At 44.9% G+C, this 20,038-nt stretch overlaps 8 protein-coding genes across 9 annotated transcripts; 4 read left to right on the top strand and 4 right to left on the bottom strand.

Annotated features, from left to right (window-relative positions):
• Positions 1-2,399: 2,399 nt before the first annotated feature.
• LOC111070505 (gram-negative bacteria-binding protein 2) lies at positions 2,400-4,112 on the bottom strand. Its single transcript, XM_022361103.2, has 4 exons — positions 3,871-4,112; positions 3,066-3,815; positions 2,944-3,000; positions 2,400-2,878 (listed from the first exon to the last, which is right to left on the bottom strand). Exons 1-4 carry the CDS (start codon positions 4,001-4,003, stop codon positions 2,421-2,423), a joined length of 1,398 nt encoding a protein of 465 aa, XP_022216795.2. The 5' UTR covers positions 4,004-4,112; the 3' UTR covers positions 2,400-2,420.
• Positions 4,113-4,297: 185 nt separating this feature from the next.
• On the top strand, positions 4,298-6,226 carry LOC111070503 (gram-negative bacteria-binding protein 1). Its single transcript, XM_041594272.1, has 3 exons — positions 4,298-4,615; positions 4,692-5,887; positions 5,944-6,226. Exons 1-3 carry the CDS (start codon positions 4,480-4,482, stop codon positions 6,139-6,141), a joined length of 1,530 nt encoding a protein of 509 aa, XP_041450206.1. The 5' UTR covers positions 4,298-4,479; the 3' UTR covers positions 6,142-6,226.
• A 6-nt stretch (positions 6,227-6,232) lies between these two features.
• On the top strand, positions 6,233-7,800 carry LOC111070504 (gram-negative bacteria-binding protein 2-like). Its single transcript, XM_022361102.2, has 4 exons — positions 6,233-6,387; positions 6,452-7,189; positions 7,256-7,542; positions 7,600-7,800. The coding sequence occupies exons 1-4, from the start codon at positions 6,267-6,269 to the stop codon at positions 7,783-7,785; spliced, it is 1,332 nt and encodes a 443-aa protein (XP_022216794.2). The 5' UTR covers positions 6,233-6,266; the 3' UTR covers positions 7,786-7,800.
• Positions 7,801-8,132: 332 nt separating this feature from the next.
• LOC111070506 (gram-negative bacteria-binding protein 2-like) lies at positions 8,133-9,630 on the top strand. Its single transcript, XM_022361104.2, has 2 exons — positions 8,133-9,024; positions 9,089-9,630. The coding sequence occupies exons 1-2, from the start codon at positions 8,154-8,156 to the stop codon at positions 9,628-9,630; spliced, it is 1,413 nt and encodes a 470-aa protein (XP_022216796.2). The 5' UTR covers positions 8,133-8,153.
• LOC111070510 (SAGA-associated factor 11 homolog) lies at positions 9,622-10,505 on the bottom strand. Its single transcript, XM_022361110.2, has one exon. It carries the CDS (start codon positions 10,331-10,333, stop codon positions 9,716-9,718), a length of 618 nt encoding a protein of 205 aa, XP_022216802.1. The 5' UTR covers positions 10,334-10,505; the 3' UTR covers positions 9,622-9,715.
• Positions 10,506-10,686: 181 nt separating this feature from the next.
• Positions 10,687-11,531, top strand: LOC111070512. 2 transcript variants are annotated; one of them, XM_022361112.2, is made up of 3 exons: positions 10,687-10,791; positions 10,855-11,103; positions 11,166-11,531. In XM_022361112.2, the coding sequence occupies exons 2-3, from the start codon at positions 11,003-11,005 to the stop codon at positions 11,461-11,463; spliced, it is 399 nt and encodes a 132-aa protein (XP_022216804.1). In that variant the 5' UTR covers positions 10,687-10,791; positions 10,855-11,002; the 3' UTR covers positions 11,464-11,531. The 2 variants fall into 2 exon arrangements, with proteins under 2 accessions (XP_022216804.1, XP_022216805.1); XM_022361113.2 differs by having other exon boundaries at positions 10,694-10,791; positions 10,949-11,103.
• LOC111070511 (charged multivesicular body protein 1b) lies at positions 11,498-12,628 on the bottom strand. The gene is made up of 2 exons (XM_022361111.2): positions 12,310-12,628; positions 11,498-12,217 (listed from the first exon to the last, which is right to left on the bottom strand). Exons 1-2 carry the CDS (start codon positions 12,329-12,331, stop codon positions 11,625-11,627), a joined length of 615 nt encoding a protein of 204 aa, XP_022216803.1. The 5' UTR covers positions 12,332-12,628; the 3' UTR covers positions 11,498-11,624.
• Positions 12,629-12,789: 161 nt separating this feature from the next.
• Positions 12,790-14,498, bottom strand: LOC111070502 (probable cytochrome P450 12c1, mitochondrial). The gene is made up of 2 exons (XM_022361099.2): positions 14,020-14,498; positions 12,790-13,965 (listed from the first exon to the last, which is right to left on the bottom strand). Exons 1-2 carry the CDS (start codon positions 14,469-14,471, stop codon positions 12,810-12,812), a joined length of 1,608 nt encoding a protein of 535 aa, XP_022216791.1. The 5' UTR covers positions 14,472-14,498; the 3' UTR covers positions 12,790-12,809.
• Positions 14,499-20,038: the final 5,540 nt, after the last annotated feature.

The raw sequence follows: 20,038 nt of genomic DNA, 5'->3' as shown, positions 1-20,038 counted from the left end.
ATAGATACATAAATTTTATACAAGATTGTCAAGTTTTCAGAAGTCCTTTTTATTGCATTATTTACATATTAACGTTCAAACAAAAACAACATAAAACAAATGTGACGTCGTTTTTGAGGCGCTGCCAGACTCGTGCAATTCGTAGTTGCTACGGGCTGCCATACCATGATATTTTGTGACATGATATTCCTCGATTTTGATATTCAGTTTAATATTACTAGCTAGTTGGCCCTCTCAGCCATAAGCAAATAATTTTATGCAATTCAGCAATAAATTTTGTTCAGGATTGACTAGTTTCCAGAACTCTTTTTCATTGGATTGTTTACGTAATAAGGTTCAAAGAAAAACGGCCAAAGCATAAAACGTAAATGTTGACTAAATGTGACCTCATTGTTGCTGGTCAACCAAGTTTCTTTTATGCGTATGAACTTTTGTATACCTTATTTCTTTTAATTGATGTTAAAAGTTTTGTTCCAAACTCCATTGAAACATTATTTATGATTTTATCCTAGATTGACATGATTTTTTTTCCTATAAATGCATATGTTTGTGTTTTATATATACATTTATCCCGGTTCTGATACCTATTATTGGAACCCGTGAGCTGCAAAATTTCGTTAATATCTTTAAAACAGACACTGATTAGTTTACGCATTAATTGGATCCTGAATTTACAAACCATATCTCAAGTCCATAATATCCATTTTCCCAAGGTATGTAGATTGCTGCTCATCCCGTGCCAAAGTTGCACAACAATGCTGCCAATTCATTTCCCCATGTTGCTGAAATTTTTCCCATACAAATCAAATGCATCTTATGGGGAACGCGTATGGAATGACGCAACAATGAATCTTCATTCCATACGCGTTCCCGTAAGATACATTTGATTTTGTATGGGAAAAATTTCAGCAACATGCTGCCACACCACGAAAATGAGGGGAAAGTCTCCACAAAAACACTCTATTCTCCACTGAAAAGAGAGCAAATTTTGCAAACTCTCCACGAATTGAGAGCAAATTTTGAAAACTCTCCACGAATTGAGAGTGAATAATATCGATATTTTTATGCGATAAGTGGAGTCTGGCGGTCATTTTGAAGCGTATCTTAATATATAAACAAATAAATTGGAACTTGATTAAATAATATACCGTAAGTATTCTGAAGGACACGACAAGATGCGTTGATATTCCTAATATTCAGTTTACTATTTCTAGATAGTTGGCTCTCTCAGCCCTAAACAAATAATTTTATCCGATAGATACATAAATTTGGTTCAGGATTGGCAAGTTTTCAGAAGTCCTTTTTATTAGATTATTTACATATTAAGGTTCAAACAAAAACAGCATAAAACGATTTTGTCGTCGTTTTGTGGCGTTGCCAGACTCGTGCAATTCGTAGTTGCTACGGGCTGCCATACCATGATATTTTGTGACATGAAATTCGTAAATTTTGATATTCAGTTTAATATTACTAGCTAGCTGGGACTCTCAGCCTTAACAAATAATTTTATCCGATTCCTCAATGAATTTTGTCTAGGATTGGCTAGTTTTCAGAACTATTTTTAATGGGATTGTTTAGATAATAGGGTTCAAACAAAAATGGCCAAAGCATAAAACGTAAATGTTGACTAAATGGGACCTCATTGTTGCTGGTCAACCAAGTTTCTTCTATGTGTATGAACTTGTGTATACCTTATTTCTTTTAATTGATGTTAAATGTTTTGTTCCAAGCTCCATTGAAACATTATTTATGATTTTATCCTAGATTGACATGTTTTTTACCAATAAATGCACATGTTTGTGTTTTATATATACATTTATCCCGGTTCTGATACCTATTATTGGAACCCGTGAGCTGCAAAATTTCGTTAATATCTTTAAAACAGAGACTGAGTAGTTTCTGCATTAATTGGATCCTGAATTTACAAACCATATCTCAAGTCCATAATATCCATTTTCCCAAGGTATGCAGATTGTTGCTCATTCCGTGCCAAAGTTGCACAACAATGCTGCCTCTTCATTTCCACATGTTGCTGAATTTTTTCCCATAAAAATCAAATGTATCTTACGGGAACCTACATTCCATAGGTTCCCGTAAGATACATGTGGCTCACACCTCGAAGAAGAGAGCAAATTTTGAAAAGCCACCACGATTTGAGATATCGATATTTTTGTGCGATAAATGGACTTTGGCGGTCATTTGAAAATGGTATTTTGATGGCAACGTGGATCTTTCACATGGTAACTACACGCCAACTACACATTTGCTAAATATTACCTACATATCTATGTACATTTCGACAGAATAAATCATATTCCCCGATTTTGATATTCGATTTAATATTACTAACTAACTAGTTAGCCCACTCAGCCAAAATAAAGAAAAAAAAATTGTATACAATTCATAAATTTGACTCTGTTTTACTCTGCATAGACACGCACATAATCTACAATCATGGCACTGTGCTTGCCCCATGTGGGAGCCCAAGTGTCGCGCTGCTGCCAAAAGGAGAGAGCCGCTCGCGGCTCCCGGTTCCGATATGGTTTGACGTCTTTGGCCAGCATGTTGTCGTCAAAATTGAGAAAGCCGCCGACAGTAACGCCAAAAATGATGAAACACTTCTCATTGAAAAAGGGCAAGCCATCGTAGAGCTCGCCATAGATCTCTTCGTCCACCATTAACGTGATCTTATCCCGCTGCCATATCATTGTGTAGTTGTGAAAACCATCCCCGTAATGAGCCTTGCTCAGACGATCCTTGAGGAACTGGACAGCACGTCCATGATGCCAGACAATCATTCCGCCATACAGATGACTCCCGGAGATGTCCTCCTGTTGATTGCTTTGCAGGTGAGCGTTTCCCCTGGCGTAGGCAACACCTAAGAACAGCCGGCGACTTAGTCGGTGCAAGAGCGTCATCACCTTTAGCATCGTTCAAACTTACGCAGTTGCTTGGCATAATGGGTTTCGGCATATGTGGACACGGGCTGCAGCATCACGTCTAAGGTTGTACACACACACATATTAAATGAGGAAGCTAAGTGTAAAGTGTAAGGTGGCACTTACATGGAAAAAGCCAATCGCCTTTGGGGAGCTTTGCCCGTACCACAATCTTGCCGTATTTAAAGCTGAACGAGTCTCGTGTGTGGATTTGGGCCGAGAAAACCGGAGGCTTGATGGTATAAAAGCTACCCTGAGCAATGTTGCACTCCTGCTCGGGACTCTCGACGGCTGTGCAGCGATCTCCCAGCTTGAAGCTGCCCTCGACCACCTCGCTCGCCACAATGGGCACAATATGCAGTTGGCCCTCCTTCACGTACGAGTTGCGCGGTGCATCATCGAAGGCGACCAGCTCCTCCTCCACATGGTACATGCGCTGGCGTATGTCATGCTTCCACGTGCTGCGATTCAGCTGCGCCTCACTAAAGTTGTCCTCGAAGAGCAGCTCACCCTGGCACGTCTGACGGCGGCTGCTGCTGACGATGCTCTGAGCGGGCTTACAGCGCTTGGCCTGCTTCTCGGGCGCCAAATAGGCCTGGCATTCACCCTCCCCGCTGGGATAGGTGATGCTCCGAGAGCTGCTGTCGCGGGTGGTGAGCAAACGAGTGTTTATAATCACCCGAGTCTCGCTCTTCTCGTAGATCTCGTCGTTGTACTGCACCAGTACTGAGATTTGCAGCTTATCGTTGTTCTGCAGACTCGTCTTTTGCCTGCTGTTCCAGCTTCCGTTCTTCGACTCTGTTATGTAGTCCATCAGAGCCGGACAGTTGTCATCTATTTGGAGCATATAGAAGACCCGTTGCATGCCAGGCTCATCTGAAAAACAGATTTCCATGAACTCTGCCAACTCTACCCACCCCCTGGACGTTACCTGGCAGGGACACTTCAAAGCCACGTTCATTCAGCATCTCAAAGTCAATGCTGGGAATTTTATAAGCCATATTTTCATTGCATTTCTGCAGCAGAAGCCACAGACTGCAGCAGAGCAGTGTTTTCCAGCGCATGACGCACTTTTAATTGCGTTCAATTTATTCAAGTAGAATCAATCCGCTTCGCGCACAGCGTATAGTTCTCGGCAGTCTCGACTTGCAACTGATTGAATCTGAATCTGGATTCAAAAGCTTAACTCCGATTACAAGCTCTCTTCTCAATCACAGATTCGGATCGAACGAAGCTTTCGTTATCGCAGCGCAAAGCTTTTAGTCGTGCACTAATCAGAGTGCCGTTAGAACGTTAATTAGTTAATATTTCGGCGTCTAATACTAATACTAGATCTGTGGAAAATGTTTCATGCACAGAGAGGAGCCTCTTCAGAGCAGGAACTGATGTGTAAATTTGAATACACCCAGCCTAAGTCTTGGCAAATAATCGCAATACACGAGAACCGGTCTGGAAGAGAGGTAGCCGCCACCACCTGAGTTGCTTGCTTGACTCAGCTGAGTCAGATCAACGCGGGCACAAGGCACAAGACACAAAGTGTATGAGCAGAATGCCTAGACTAACAACAATTGGCATATTTCTGATGCTCTGGACTAAGATTGGGCACAGCGAAGGCTATAAGGTGCCCACGGCCAAGGTGGAGCTGTTGGAGAATGGTTTTCGCGTGTCAATTCCAGGTAAATAAACCATCATATATCAGTTTCTTCTGGGCATAGTGCTCATTTCTTGTTCGCTCTCTCTCTCTCTTGACAGATGAGACGGGCGTGAGGCTGGTGGCTTTCAATGTGAATCGCAATCGGAATTTCACTTCGTTTACGGAGGGTCAGTACAGCACCCGGCTGGTTGAACCGCAGCATAATCGCTGGTCACACGATTTTCTTTCGGTCCCATTGAGGGCCCATGATGTGTTGTATATGTGGACGAGTGTGCAGCATGAGAGGGCCATTTTCCAAGATCTCGGGCAGCCCATTAATGTTTGCACATTGGCCGCAGCTAATCTGCCCAAGGGTTGTTCGTCTCCCGCGCAGGAAGAGCCAACAGAGAACAACAAGTTGAACACAGAGGACACCAATGCCCCGTCATCAACATCATCATCATCATCGTCATCTGAGAGAGCAGTGACCGGAGTATGTGAACCATCGGCAACGACAATATCACCGGCTCCATTGTCAGCCATTTGCAAGGGGCAGCTGCTGTTCGACGAGTCCTTCGATCAACTGAACGAGACCCGTTGGATGCACGAGGTCCGCTTACCCCTGGACACCAAAGACGCCGAGTTTGTGCTGTACGACGGAAAGGCCAGAGTCCAGGAGGGCAATCTAGTGATCCAACCCATTCAGTGGTCAAGCTATCGCCCAGACTTGTCCATATCGAACTCTCGGCTAGATCTCTCCGAGCGCTGCACGGGCACGCACAACCGCCAGAAGGAGTGCATGCTGCAGTCCAGTGGCAGCGGTCCCAGTGCCATCATGCCTCCCATTGTGGCGCCTCGTGTCAGCACCAAGGAATCGTTTGCCATTAAATATGGACGCATAGACATTCGGGCCCAGATGCCAAAGGGGGACTGGCTGGTACCCCTGCTGCTGTTGGAACCCCTGACTGAATGGTACGGCCAGACGGGCTACGAGTCGGGACAGCTGCGAGTGGCCATGGCCAGGGGAAACTCCAAGCTACGGATGCCGCACGGCAAACTCGTCGATGGTCGTTCACTGTATGCCGGGCCTGTCCTTTCCACGGTCGCCCTGCAGCGCGAGGATATCTGGGCCACTCAGCGCAGAAATGTGCACTTTGGCGACGAGTTCCATACGTACAGCCTGGACTGGAGCAGCGAGCGTCTGCGCTTCTCAGTGGATGGACAGGTGTATGGCGAGATGTTGAGTGGCTTTGCGGAGCTGGACTTGAACTCAAGATGGAAGAGAGGCGGCCCCATGGCCCCATTCGATCGAATGGTAACGTATTTTAATATTGAATATACATATATATATTCATTCATATACTATTATAGTTCTATATCACGCTGGGACTTTCTGTGGGTGGCTTTGGGGACTTTGTGGATAATTTGCGCACTGCCACCTACGAGAAGCCATGGATGAATTATCATCCGCAGGCTAAGCTTAATTTCTTTGAGGCTAAAGAGCATTGGCTGCCCTCCTGGAAACAGCCGTACCTACTGGTCGACTATGTACGTGTCTACGCCAACTGATAATCATATTCATATATTCCATATACATGTGTCAGATTGTCGGATTCTTATCGGTAATAAAGCTCGGACAGTCTGTCTTAAGAAATATGTTAATCCCAGTTCAGTTTTGGCTCGCGTCGAAGACTATGATCGCGGGACTGTTGTTACTCTCGTTGGCTGGGCTTGTGCTCGGTTTGGGGGCTTTTCAGATTCAGCCGCTACTAAATGAAACGATAAACGATGAATGGGTATGGCTATCGCTGCCAGGTGATTAGTTTTTTCATATATGTATATATTTTTGTCGATACGTAATGAAAATATCATTTCATAGAGGACCAGAGGATTTCTTCCGTGTTTTTCTACACCGAATTCAGTGAAAACAAGTGTCCGGCCTTTAACTACAGAGTTGACCCAAATTCAGGACATCCGTGGGCCATTAAAGAGCACCTAAATGACACCCTTCGAGTCGCGGTCATTGTTGAAACTAATGAAAACGAGACAATTAGCGGAACGTTTAAAATTTTAGCCAGTGATGGAGGCACAAGAGACTCTGGTCGAGTAGTGCCGGTCAGGAAGTACAGCATAGGCCAAAGGCTACCCTGGGATTGCGAGACACTAAACCGTACCCAGACGTATTGCGTTCCAACATCTTCTCAGATCAATGACCAGCCCTGTGCATGCGGTGGACGAATGATCTTCCGTGAAGAATTTGAGAATGAGAGTTGGAAAAACAAATGGAAGCATCTGCAGCAATCACAGCTTCTTATTCCCGACTACGAGGGCGTGGCCTTTGTGCAGGATCGCCACAATTCATATGTGAAAGATAATGCCTTACATCTGCATGTCACCCGGTCCAATTATAGCACGGAAAGGCCATTTTATCTCCCAAATTGCACCAAAGACAACGTTATGAGAAATAAACTCTACTGCGGCCACAGCGAATTTAACCAAAATTTTAAACAATTTTTTCCCCCATATAATTCAGCCAGCATTAAATCCGATTCCACTTTTAAGTATTGTCGAATCGACATAGTAGCCAAACTGCCAATTGGTGACTGGCTATTCCCAGGTAATTACAGCAGCCATGCGAATAGCCAGACTAATACATAGATATCTATTTACAATTCTCATGCAGTACTCTCGCTGAAATCCAAATCGGGGCATTCCATTCGCATTGCCATTGTCCGAGGCAACGAGCAACTGATGGACAGTTCCGGAAACGAGATTGGTGGCACGATGCTCTTTGCAGGTGCCAGCAAACACGAGGCAGAGCAGCACATCTCTGTTGGCAAGCACTTTGGCGAAGACTTTCACACTTATACGGCAATTTGGAAGGAGAATATCATTATTTTCAAGGTCGATGGACGTACATACGCCGAAATAACCGACAAGGACATCCTGGAGGACTTAAGTGAGAGTATGGTGAGGCGGTGTCTGAAATGCATAGTGAAACTAGTATATATCTATCTTTCTTTGCAGTGCCACATCGAGCTGGCGGTAACTGTCGGCGGAGAGGATAATTTCCCCGACTCACGTGTATTGTCCGACCAAAAACCCTTCCTGAACAAAAAGCTCGGTGGAATTCCAAAACTAATCCATTGGAAACATCCCAAACTAGTCATTAGATCCGTCAGAGTTTATTCCATTACCGATAATGAACAATAAAATTATTTAAATGCTTTCGTCATAGACTTCTGGGCTATCTCTTTTGGCGGATCCAAGGTTCATTTGGCCATGAGAGCTTATACAAATATTCTCTCTGCTAGAACAACTCTCAGGGAGGGGCTGCAGTTTTATGTTATGTGCATTTTCTTTGTAAGGGAACACTCCTGAGGCGATGTTCTTCGCATGAAGCAAAATCTTTTTTTAAATCATTGTTTGTACATATTTACTTGCAGATATATGTATGTATTTGCTAGCTATCAGAGGTATTTGCATATTGAAACCAAAAGGTTATCGCATCGCCCAACAATTGGATTAGTGTTCAATCTCACAATCCGCGTCCAAAGTTTCTCAGTTTCTCTTTGTCCATAATGAAGAGTAGGTGGTGTGTGATCTTGTGGCTGACCAGCCTGCTGGTTTCATTAAGTGCCTTCGAACTGCCGGACGCAGTGGTGAAAGTACATAATTCGGAGGTGTTCTTATCGCTACCAGGGAATCTGGATGGCGTCAAGTCTACACTCTTCCGAGCTGAGCTGCTGACTGATGAATGTGTGAACAACTATTCGTACACGTCGCAGAGCTCCGGGGAAACAAAGATGATGCTCCCCAAGCGTATTGCCGAGAATGCCAAGCTTCGAGTGCAAACTCTGGTGGAAAGAACAAACAACGTTATCAGCAGCAAGACCTCTGTATACACTATCGATAAGGATGGAATGGGCCACTTGGATAATAAATATCCCACAGGGAACAGCAAAGACCTGGATGTCGGGGCTCTGGTCTTGAAATGTAAGCCAGTGGAAAAACCCTTGGAACCGACTGTGACAGAAACTACGGATGTGAAAGGGCGAAAGTTTTCTACCGGTGACCTAATCTTCGAGGACAACTTTAATAATGGTCAAAAGATCAAAGATACTTGGAAACATGAGGTGAGATCTCGTTGTTTTAATGGCGTGTATCAGGAATTTGTGGCCTTTGTGGACGATCCAAAAAATTCGTATATATCCGACAATAAGTTGCACATTAAGTTATCGAGGGCCGTATACAGAAATGGCGCATCCTTCCAACTCGATGGATGTACTCACAGTTCTTCTAAATATAAGTATGAGTGTGGCCCAATCCGAGCCACACAAACTGCAAACATTCCTCCTACCACGTCTGCTAAGATTCATTCGAAGATGTCCTTCAAATACGGAAGAGTTGAGATCGGGGCTTGGCTGCCCAAAGGCGATTGGTTATTCCCATGTAAGTGGATCAGAGACTGGGTATATTACACAGAGCACTTAAGAATCTACATTTATCGTTGCAGATATCGCTTTGCAGCCGAAAAGTAAATACTTTGCGGAAAACTTTATAGATCAAATTCGCATCTACGCCAGGGGTAACGCTTTGCTGCAAGATAGGCAACAAAATACATTCGACGGAAGATCGCTGTTCGGAAGTGCCTTGATTTGGAACAATCAAAAAAATAAGGGTCACAGGGATTATTGGACTATGACCACAAATCTAAAAAATCCTTTCTATAATGATTTTCACAACTATACAATAATTTGGTCGAGCGATCGAATCGTTTTCAAGGTAGATGGCAAATCCTTTGGGACTATCACCAATGCAGCAGTTCTCTCGAAGTTCAACGAAAAGTGTTATATTATGCTGGGACTTACTGCTGGTGGTGGCATGAACTTCGACGATAATGTGCTGATGGAGCAGCAAAAAAAAAGGATATATGAAAATACCTCTCCAAAGGTTGCCCTTCGCTTCAAAGAGTTGCTTAAAAAAAAGGCTCCCGAGCGGCCCACGCTGGTGATCGATCATGTTCGCGTCTACGCCATAGACAAAAATGGAAACTAGTTACTTTGTTTGCACGCACAATGTACAATGCATGGAAATTGTTTAATAAATTCCTCCATTATTTGCTCACTTTACCTAGAGCTGTTTAAAATGTTTTGCCATTGTTCTTTTTGGAGCCGTTGTTGCGCGAGTTTTGTGTGGATTTCTTTTTGCGTTTATCAGATGACCAGTCGACATCATCTTCGTCGTCGGTGCCGCCTGCATTGGCTCCGGAATGCACATACGATGAATTCGAGCTGGCACTGGTGCCCTCCTTGGTCGCCAGGCGACGGGATGCAATGCGGGATGATATGCGGCCCATGCCCATGCATTTCTCAAGGTGTGGGGCAAAACGTGCCGCCGCCACCAACCGGTCGCAGTTGGGGCAGGTGCAATCGATTGCCTTCTTGGCCGTGGAAACGCCAAATATATCCAAATTTGGAACTTCGCAAATGCGGTGCGTCGCCTCCTCGGGCACTCCGTCCAGGGCCGACAGATTGCCGGTTTTGCGCAAATGATGAACCTCAATGAAAATGCCGGTGACAGCGTCTTCCAGCAGCGCCTCGTACAGCTGATTGGCGGCTTCGTCCAGTTTCTTGGGATCTTTGGTCAGTTCGCGAAAGTTGCTTGCAATCGCTTTGCGTGTAGTTGGGCTTTGGCCAGCGGCTGCCTGCGCCGGTGCTGTTGACGCTGGCATGTTCAATGCATTTGGATTCGCAGACATGCTTCAACTTTATTATTTAATGGAAGATTCCTTTGGCAGCACAAAAATGTAGTTTAAAATTTTCGATTTGTTTTCTTTTTCGTATCTACAATGCCACTGCGTTGCCAGACAGTCGCGCTTTCGTTTGCGGTCGTTTTTAGTCTTAGTTCTGAACCTGATGAATCTAATTATTGTTTTTGATATTTATCAATATGTTCAAATGCTAAATTTATGTAAAAATGAAATGAATAATGATTCATGAGCTGCCCTACAATAAATTATTAATTTAGCGGCTTTCGCGTAAAGAAATTCGGCTAGTCTGGCATCCCTTAATGGCATGCTTAGATATGTATCGGATATCGGCAATGGCTCTGTAAAAATTGCATCCCTGTGTATTTGACATGTAGCAAAATAATCAAATTTGGTGCACATTCTTGACCTTTTTTGTTAAAACATATTTTACAAAGAATTCAATAAAAGTGAGTACCTAAAAACAAGTCAATCTAGTGGCAAATTGATTAATTTATCGTACAAAATTATAGCTTTAGTGCTGGGTGTTCTAGCTGGCTAGCAATATTAGAGCGAATATCAAAGTCGAGCAATAAATATTATTTACGCTGTCCAAACAACTTCTAGTCAGTCCGTCCCCTAAACAACAATCTTTCCGGGACTCCAAACAAAATTATAAAAATGCTGCTTAACAAAAAGTCGCACATATACCAGCAGTTAGTCGAAAGGCTCTTTGACAAATGCCAAAGGATACAGGCCGACAACGAGCGCTGTGTTATGAGGTAATTGCCAAATTCTGTCCAGGTAGTTTCGTAGTTTATTAACTTTATTTATTAATTTTCAGAGTAAATGCTATAAAGAAGACATTGCGACGGCGAAATTTCGATGTGGATATGTTAAAACGTCGGCTGGACAAACATGGCGACAATTGGCGCTCAGTGCCCATGGTGGCGCCGCATCCCAAGGGAAAGACAGAGCAAAAGCGACGAGGACCGAAACCGAAGAACAAACAAGCCCCAGATGGAGGCACAGCACCCACAAATGCCACACGCAAGCCCCGGAAGCAGCGTGCTAAACAGCCCCAGCCTCAGCCCAATCTCAACTCCACAACGCAGCAGCAGCCACATCCTGGAATATGCTGACATTAATTGATTATTGCAATTTCATGCACACATATTTAAGAGTCAAGGCTAATACATAATTCTTATTCATATTCTTCTGTACTTAAATGCTACAACAGAGAAATTCAACGGCATCGAATGCTGGCAGGGAGTTCCGTTCCTTTTAGTGAGTCTCCCTCGTTTTATTCAGCCTGCCTTAAGCGTGCCAGACGCTGCGTCAGTTCGTCCTGCTCCTGCGAGACCTGGGTGGTGGAGGCACCAATTGTCTGGCTCTGTACACCGCTGGGCAGCTCCATGTTGAGCTCGAGACCAGCCTCGTCGGCAACTTGCTGCAACAGATTGTCGACATCGCCCTGGGGCACCGAGGTGGTCACAGTATCAGACATGGTGCCCTCCATCACAGAGCTCTGGACGTCCAAATCCTCGAATTGGGATTCAAACTTTTCCATCAGAGATGAGATTTTCTCCAAATTCATCCCCTTCATGGCCGCATCCATGGCTTTGACCACGCCTGCCATCGAGCCAGTGACTTTGCGGGTGGTCAGCGCCGACTGCACCCGACTGGCTACTGCATCCACGCGAGCACTCATGCGCAGGTAGTTGACGGCCTGGTTCTTTTGGCGAATGGCGTTCTCGGCATGAATGCGGGCCACGTCCATATTGCCCTTTTGGATGGCCTTCTTGGCTTTGGCCTTCTCCGTCTTCTCCTCCTTCTCGCATTTCTTGGAGTTTCGCTCCAGCTCCTTCACCGCAAATTTGAGATTAAAGAGGTGTTCTGTTTGGACGCGGAGAGGGTGGTGTGGGTGAGAAAGATTCTTGGTGTGGCTGTCTGGTGGGTGTATGGCGTCATCGCACTGAACTACTTACTCTCCATTGATGAGGTGGACATGTCGTTACCCAGCTTGATGGATTTACTTTTTGCGAATGGGTTAAAAAAAGGTTTGTGCAGTTGAAATCAACTGTAATTTTGTGAATTTACGTTTTGTTTTATCGCGATGAATCACTTTGTTTGTCAGATTTTCAGACAGTGATGGGCAACAGTGCTGCCACTTTTTGGCTATTTCAGGCTAGAACTAGCATAGCTTAGAATATGTAGCAAATAAATTCGGCTTGTTTTAGAACTAGTTTGGTGTGGTGTGTAAGCTCAAAACAACATTTTCGTGATGACTGGGCAGAAAGTGTTGTATTTACACACCATTATAGGGATATATATTTTATTTTGAAAATGTTTATTCACTCTGAAATTCTGGAAGCACTGATGGGCAATTCCCGTGAAACAGCTGATTGTAAAAGCAGTGCTGTTAAGCGCAAATTCAAATATAGTTACAGTTATTTTTGAAAATATGCTATTTATTGAAACCATTTATTTAGGAATATTTCACATCGGTAAATTTAAATCTCAGTGGAATAATTGGCATGTTTAGGAACGATCGATTGAAGGCTTTCTCTGTGGGGTAGTTGAACTCTATGTGAAAGTTTCGAACCAGATTGGCCACGGTCAGCTCCATTTCGAGGTCCACTATCCGCTTGCCCACACACATGCGGGGACCAAAGCCAAACGGCAGGTAGGCAAATGGATTCAAATTATTCCGGAGAAGCGACTCGGTGCTGTCGTCGCCCTGGGGCCGTATCCAGCGCTCTGGCAGAAATTCGTTGGGTCGGGGATAGAAGCGTTCGTCGCGCATCATATTCGTGGAGAGCATCAGGAGATTCGTGCCCTGGGGTATGCGATAGCCATCCAGCACGACATCTGTGCCCGCCGATCGCAGATTGCCGAAGGTGACGGGAAACATCCGCATCGATTCCTTGATGCAGGCACGCAGGTATGGCAGCGATTTCATCTCGCTCTGAGTGAACTGGCGGTCTGGTTGGGACAGCATGGACACTATCTCCTCGCGCAGCTTCTGCTGCTGCTGGGGATTCTTCGCCAGGCTGAGAAGGATACCAGTTAGGGCCGAGCTGGTGGTGTCCACTGCTCCCATGAGCATGTCCATGGCCATGACAACGGCGAACTTTCGATTGATTTGCAGCAGCTGCTCCAAGATACTCCTCCGGCCCAAACGCTCCGCGGCCGACTGGCCGTCTATCCGGGCCACAGCCTCATTCACGTACATCGAGCAGGTGTCAAAGATCACATCCGACGCCTGACTGAACCTCCTGTACGTGGGCGTGCTGATGTACTTGTACACCGACGGCTTCATGCCCAGCTCGAAAAACGACTGCAAGAAGATCTTAATGTTCCTGAAGAGCTCTTTGGCCTCTGGCCTTTGTTCGATGGATGCGGCCCGCAGGAGTCCCAGCTCCCGGTCCAAGGCAATCACAGCCACCGACTCAAAGGTCAACGTATTTATGGTATCGAGAAAGTCTCCAGGCATCTCCTGTGACTCCTTGTCCCGGATGGCCCTGATGCGATCTATGAACTGGGTGTTGACCCGTTGCATGGGCTCCAGGTACAGATCAACATTCCGATGCTGCATCAGCACAGGGTTCGCCGCGCTGCGGAGACGGCCCCACTCCGGACCACTGCAAATGGAGATCAGCAACTGGTAGCTCTGGGCCAGATGATGGCCTACTCACTTGCTGAACAGTCCAACGCAGTCCTTGAAGAATCCGTCCTTGCGATTTGCACGATAGTGCAGCACCGGATCGGCACCACCTCTCACCGGCCACTGGCCCTCGGTGCGGTAGATTCTCTCGAAGTTCTCCACCTTAAAGGTGAACACAGTGGTGGGCATGCCGAACAGGCCCGGCACGCGACACATGTCCCCGAATCGCGTCTGATAAAGCTCCATCAGCTCGGCCATATCCAGGTGATGGAACTCACCGCCCTTCTGGAAGCCACGCCACAGCTGCCAACGTGTCGGACCGGGTATCTCTTCGAAGGGTTTCGCCGTATTCCACTCCCCCTCCAGTTGCTCCATGTACGAGGAGCTGGCTGCTGCCGCATCTATAGTCTTGCTGGGGGCGACCTTCACTCCAGCTAGGCTGAACCTCCGCCTGATGCCCTGATGCACTGCCTGTCGTATCATCGTCTCAATATCTCGCAGTAAAATGAAAGCAGCCGAGCGGTAAACAAACAAGTTGACGAGCTTTGGAAAGCTTTCGACGCATTTCACAAGTTCATGTGGTTGGTTTGTTCTGTTATCTCTCAAGTGGGAACTTGACTCGAAAGCTTCGATCTTGTCTATATTCTATATATGTAAGCATATGCACTCTACATGGCCGAGTATTGCGACTGTACTCGTGATTTCTTTTCAATGTAGAACTGCAATAAGTAGCCACAAAGAGAAGGGAACAAAAAAATATACTTTGTTATTCTGCCTGTAATAATTAAACGATCTAGATGATTTTTAGCAGAGGGGCAGATTATAGCAGTACATAAATATACATGAATATAATTTATTTATTTTATTATTTTATTTATTATATTATTTATTGCTGGTTTCCAAAGCTTTTACCTGATTTTCGCCTATATTAGTCTCTGAAATTCTGATTTTTAAAAGAGCAATGGACGCATAATTATAGATAGTCTCAGTTTTTAATACTGATACGGAATACCGAAATGCTACCCAGATACTACCAACCTTTCCCAATCAATTGGGAAACCAACTTTCACTATCCAAATTCGAATGCAAAAATTCGATTTTAAATACGTAATTCGTGTGTTGTCTCATTTTGCATTTTTGCTGGACTACAAAATAGAGCCCGCTGCGTGCTGTGTGCTGTATGCTGTTGTGGGGCATCCACAATACGCTCCATTCATTCCACTGTTATCCAGAGCCATCAATAATATATGAGCCTGAAACGCTTGCATTGGAACACAAAGGACAGCAGCAAAACGCATTTTATGTGCATTTCAAAAACAATAAACCAAAACAAAAGGGCCAAATCGTCCAAATACACACACACACAGGGAGAGAGGGAGAAACAATAGAGGAGGGATAGGGCTGCCATTGTTTTGACCAACTTTGTGGAGCAGTCGGCACTCCTACTCCTCCCCACTGACCGACACACCACAGAATGTATTACATATTAAGTCTGATAGCACGATGCGGGCTTAAATTATAGCTGAGGCCCGTTATTCGAATGCCACTACCACGTGAAAGAAGAGGCGCAAATAGCAAAGTGCAGCTATGGCCAGAACGGCCGTCCACATTGCTGAGAGAACGAAGCGCTGCTCGTGGCCTAGACCTCACTGTTCAGCAGAGCCAAAAGAGAAGTTACAACATAACTAAAGATGATTACATTTATCCAATGGTTTATTAAACTAATCAGAAAATATTGGACGGAAAAACTATAACCTTCAACCAACAGATATGTTCCATAGTCAAAGAAAAATCTAAAAACTTTATTGTCCAGGTGCAAGGCACGTTGTTGCCCTCTACAAAGCATATTTAGAATGGTACCTATAAACCCTCCTCTACAATAACAGGCTGTTTGCATTAAAACTAACCAATTTTGGGCATGTTTTGCGGTTATATGGATAAAGGTTTCGATTTTAAAGTACATTCATAAATTTGTATAATCTGTAGCTACGGCTCTGAGGGAGGGGTACAAATGTACATGAAATCCGAAACACCCACTTTTCCTCAAGTATACATACATATATATATATATGTATATATATACAGCACACAAATTACACAATTGACCGCCAAACAGGCCGCAAAAACTTGGCCAAATTAACTGCGTCTGTGCGCCGCACAACAACAAAAAGTTTTTACATAAATTTTTATAAATTATTATAATAATGTTTGGGCCACACCACAGTTGGTCGGGACAAAAACAAAAAAAAAGAAGAAGAATTTATATAAAATTCATACATAAATACATACATATAACTATAGGGGCATTAGGTTTTTCGGTTTTTAGATATTAAAAAGCTGGGCATTAGTTTTGCTGCTTTGTGGCTCTAATAGCCTTGCCGTTGGCTTTAATATCTATCAATGTCATAAATGGTTTGAAACTTAATCGAAAAAAAAACCACCCACAAAAAGAGGAGCATTTTATTTTTAAGACTGCCCGCCCGCCACTTGCTTTATTCATTGACCCAAATCGATGTCATCTGTCTGTGGGGAGGGGTGGCGGCGGGCTGGCTTGCATTAATTTCCAATAACTCTTCCATTTGCCTGTCATAATCGGAATCTAGCCAAACTGCCACTTGAGTGGAAATGCTTTGACATTATCATAACTGCATCAGATGTTCAATAATTCCAGCGTTTTTTTTTTAGTTTTTGTTTTTTTATTCCCTCTTTGCTTGCACTCTTCAAACGGAATCGGAATCGGAATACGCCATGAAGATGCCGTCGATGAGCAGGCGACGGCGACGGCGACACCTTCAAACCAAAGGCAAACAGCCGGATTTCTTTCTCCCTTTTTTTTTCGCTTCGCTTCTTGCTCTTTATCACGCGCAGACTGTAGCACCGGGGGAGACTGGGAGTGGGAGACCATGCGAAGAAGGGCAGGCCGCGCAATCAGGATCCAGACCAAGTAGCAGACACAGGAACAGACCATCCCCCATCCCCGTTACCAGACACTCAGCCAAAGGCAACGAAAAGATTAAATCAGCGCAAAGTGCAAACACTGTGTCAAGTGTAGACTGTAGAGTGTAGACCGAGTCGGGCAGCCCGCTGCTGCTGGGGCCCCAGACACGACTAAAGACACACGGCAACCGGGGCCATTGATATAGCCCACGCCCCCCCTTATCCGGGTCTGCAACATACCGACTAAAAAAAAAAAAAAACGGATAAATGTCAATCAAATTAACTGGCAATGCGATATGCAGCGATAGTAAGGTAGGTAGGTAGGTAGCAGGTGAAACACACACGGAAGTTCCTATTTTTTAAGGATTTCTTCACCTTCCTGGAATTAAATTATATACTTCCCTTGTGTGGCGGGTAACTTTGTCCACACATGAAGAGGCTACGAGAAGCGATTAAGGGGTTTCCGAGTATTTTCAGATTAAATGAGATCACAGAGCAGGCAAATTTGATCCAAGAATCCATTTTGTGCGCTGCATTAAATTGAATAAAAACAAACACTCACATATAATCCCATTCATAATCATTTAAATTGTTAAACTATTAACAGACTGAAGCCATAAAACTGAGCACTTGTTAACACTTAATTGTTTGCTTCAATTAAAGGTTCGTATAACTATGTGGTGCAATAAGTGCCTTTTTCTTTGCTTCCAAGTTAAACCCAAACAACTCTTACCACAAATGGGGAATTAACACTAAGTACATATTGTAAATGCATGTGTATGCAAATAAAATTAAGAGAAAAACGCGATGCAAGCATTAATTGTTGCCGGTTTTCCCTCATACATATATGTCTGCAAAAGGAAAACAAATGTGTGAGTCCCAGAGTAATTAAGTTGCAGGAGAAACTTTGCTAAATGCCTGTAAATAGGAAACGGGAAACGGGAGAGCAACCTCGTACTTACTCGCAATTAATGCAAAGAACGAATAAAACGCAAATATTGTGCAACATTTAAAATGCCTTTTGAGCAAGTTTGCAGCAGCATGACTGTGACTGCCCTCGAGCCACGAACAAATTTAAGGGGCCCATTAACTGCAGACAGCAACAGGAAATCATTTCAGATACGAGTATTCCTTTGATAATTACAAACAGACGGCGCAAGGGAGGGGAGGCCAACAGGCGAGGCGAGTCTCTCCGTCAGGCATCAATCGATGACAATCGTGGCGCCCTCTCTCTGGTTCCACGCCCTGGGGCTAACCACAGGCCGCAAGTCCATCATCGGTTGTGGTTCAAATTGCGTTAATATTCGATGCGATGCGATGCCTGCGATGGGCCTTCATCAATGGATGGCAGTAAACAACAGAGCAGAGCCAGTGTCTGCATAATTGTCATTAACGTTGAATATGTTTGCATGCGAATGGTTTCAGCCGTTATAGAACTTGCAAGGCCCTTAGCTGCAGCATTCCCTGAAGCTAATCAAACCATATTTTGGGGATGTCCTAATATAATTATAGCATCTTGATGCATTCCTTTGTTCGCTCTGTTCTTATTTTGAGCTACTAACCTACTGACCAGACCATACTTTATGCCTAACCTACCATAATTTCCAGTTGCTTTCCTCTGCCCCCGAATAATTATTTCATTTTGTTTTCTCTCATTCGCTTTTCAGTCCACGAATCTCTGAATTGTGTGTGGTGTGGTGTGGGGTGGGTTTCGGTGTCGGAGTCCCCAACAATTAGCCAATCCCTAAGTCAGACCCGACTAGGCTCAGCACGGATGCCGGACCCTTTCCTCGCTTGCCGTAACCCCATTTCAGAGACATTGCCCCCTGTGGGGTTGGCATGGGAATGGGACGGTACGGTCTGCTGTCTGACTTGGACCCCCCCATTGGGGCCGGGCCGGGCCGGGCTTTTCGATGCACGACACGACATAGTTCCATTAAACTTTCGACGATAACGCGCCAAACTTTGCGCCCAGCAAAACTCTCAGTAATTTGCAGGAAGTCGTCCTGGCGTCCCCTACCGTCCCGCCAATTCCCAACCAAAGCGAGAAGGGGCCCTGCCTGGCCATAAGTTAGGCGCTGCACTAATCAAGCGTTGCATACCAGACCAGGACAGCACAGCACAGCAAAAGAACAGAACAGTAGAGACCGGAGTCGAGACCAGACCAGACCAGGCCCGAGGCAACGGCAGTGGCAGAGTCAGTGGCAGAGGCAAAAAACAGAGGCGGAGACTTCCTACATCGAGGCATTTATTAATAACGCGAACTTTAAATAACCCAGCAAAACTTAAGTCAAGTCCTTGCTGCCTCGCCTCGCCTGCAGGTCCTCTCCTCTCCTTGGTCCCGATGCGGTTGCCTGATAATTGCGCATACGCCACGTTGCCATAGCTGGATGCATGCCCTAAGCCACAGGCATTTCTGGAATAGCTACGAATCTTGCGGCTGGTGCAGTTGGCTTCAAGAAGTAAGCCCTGATCGATTTTATTGCAGCCTACATTGATGGGGAAAAACTGGGAAAGCTTACAGAAAACTATTCAACTTGAAGGAGTGTATTCCACACATAAATGCGAGTGTATCCACTCCAATCTCTAATATGCATACCATTTATTCTGATATTCTGTTTTCAAAGGGTGTTTAACAGTCGGCTGCTTGTGTTTCCTGCTTCTTGTCTGCTTTCGGGCAATTTCTCTTGGCCAAAAAAGAACTGCAGCAATTCCCGAATTCGCAGCTGTTTGGATGGGGTGTTTGTATTGTTATTATTATTACAGCACATGTTGCCCAGCTGCCGTATCGTGGCCAGGAAAGGCCGGGCTATAAGGCCAGGACTTGACTCGACCCCAAGTCGGGCCAAGGGCCAACTTGGTTTCCCGGCACTATCAATCTTTCCCTAGGTTTTATTTTATTTCTATTTTGTTTTTTTTTTTTGGCTAGCTGCCAAGTTGCATTATCATAAAATGGAATTTTCGTTGCACCTCTGGCCGGATTCGTGACTGGGCCTGGCCTTTGAGTGACTTTTGCCACAGCTTTGACCATTTGATTGTTGCACCATCGGATACCTTTCTAACACCCTTTCGACGTCACACCCCACTCTGTCGGGTCATTTACACTTGCCACC

Source organism: Drosophila obscura, unplaced genomic scaffold (genome assembly GCF_018151105.1).
Source record: "Drosophila obscura isolate BZ-5 IFL unplaced genomic scaffold, ASM1815110v1 contig_1, whole genome shotgun sequence".
In the NCBI taxonomy this organism is placed as follows: domain Eukaryota; kingdom Metazoa; phylum Arthropoda; class Insecta; order Diptera; family Drosophilidae; genus Drosophila; species Drosophila obscura.
Note: the sequence above shows the minus strand (reverse complement) of the source record. Positions and strands in the feature narration are given on the sequence as shown.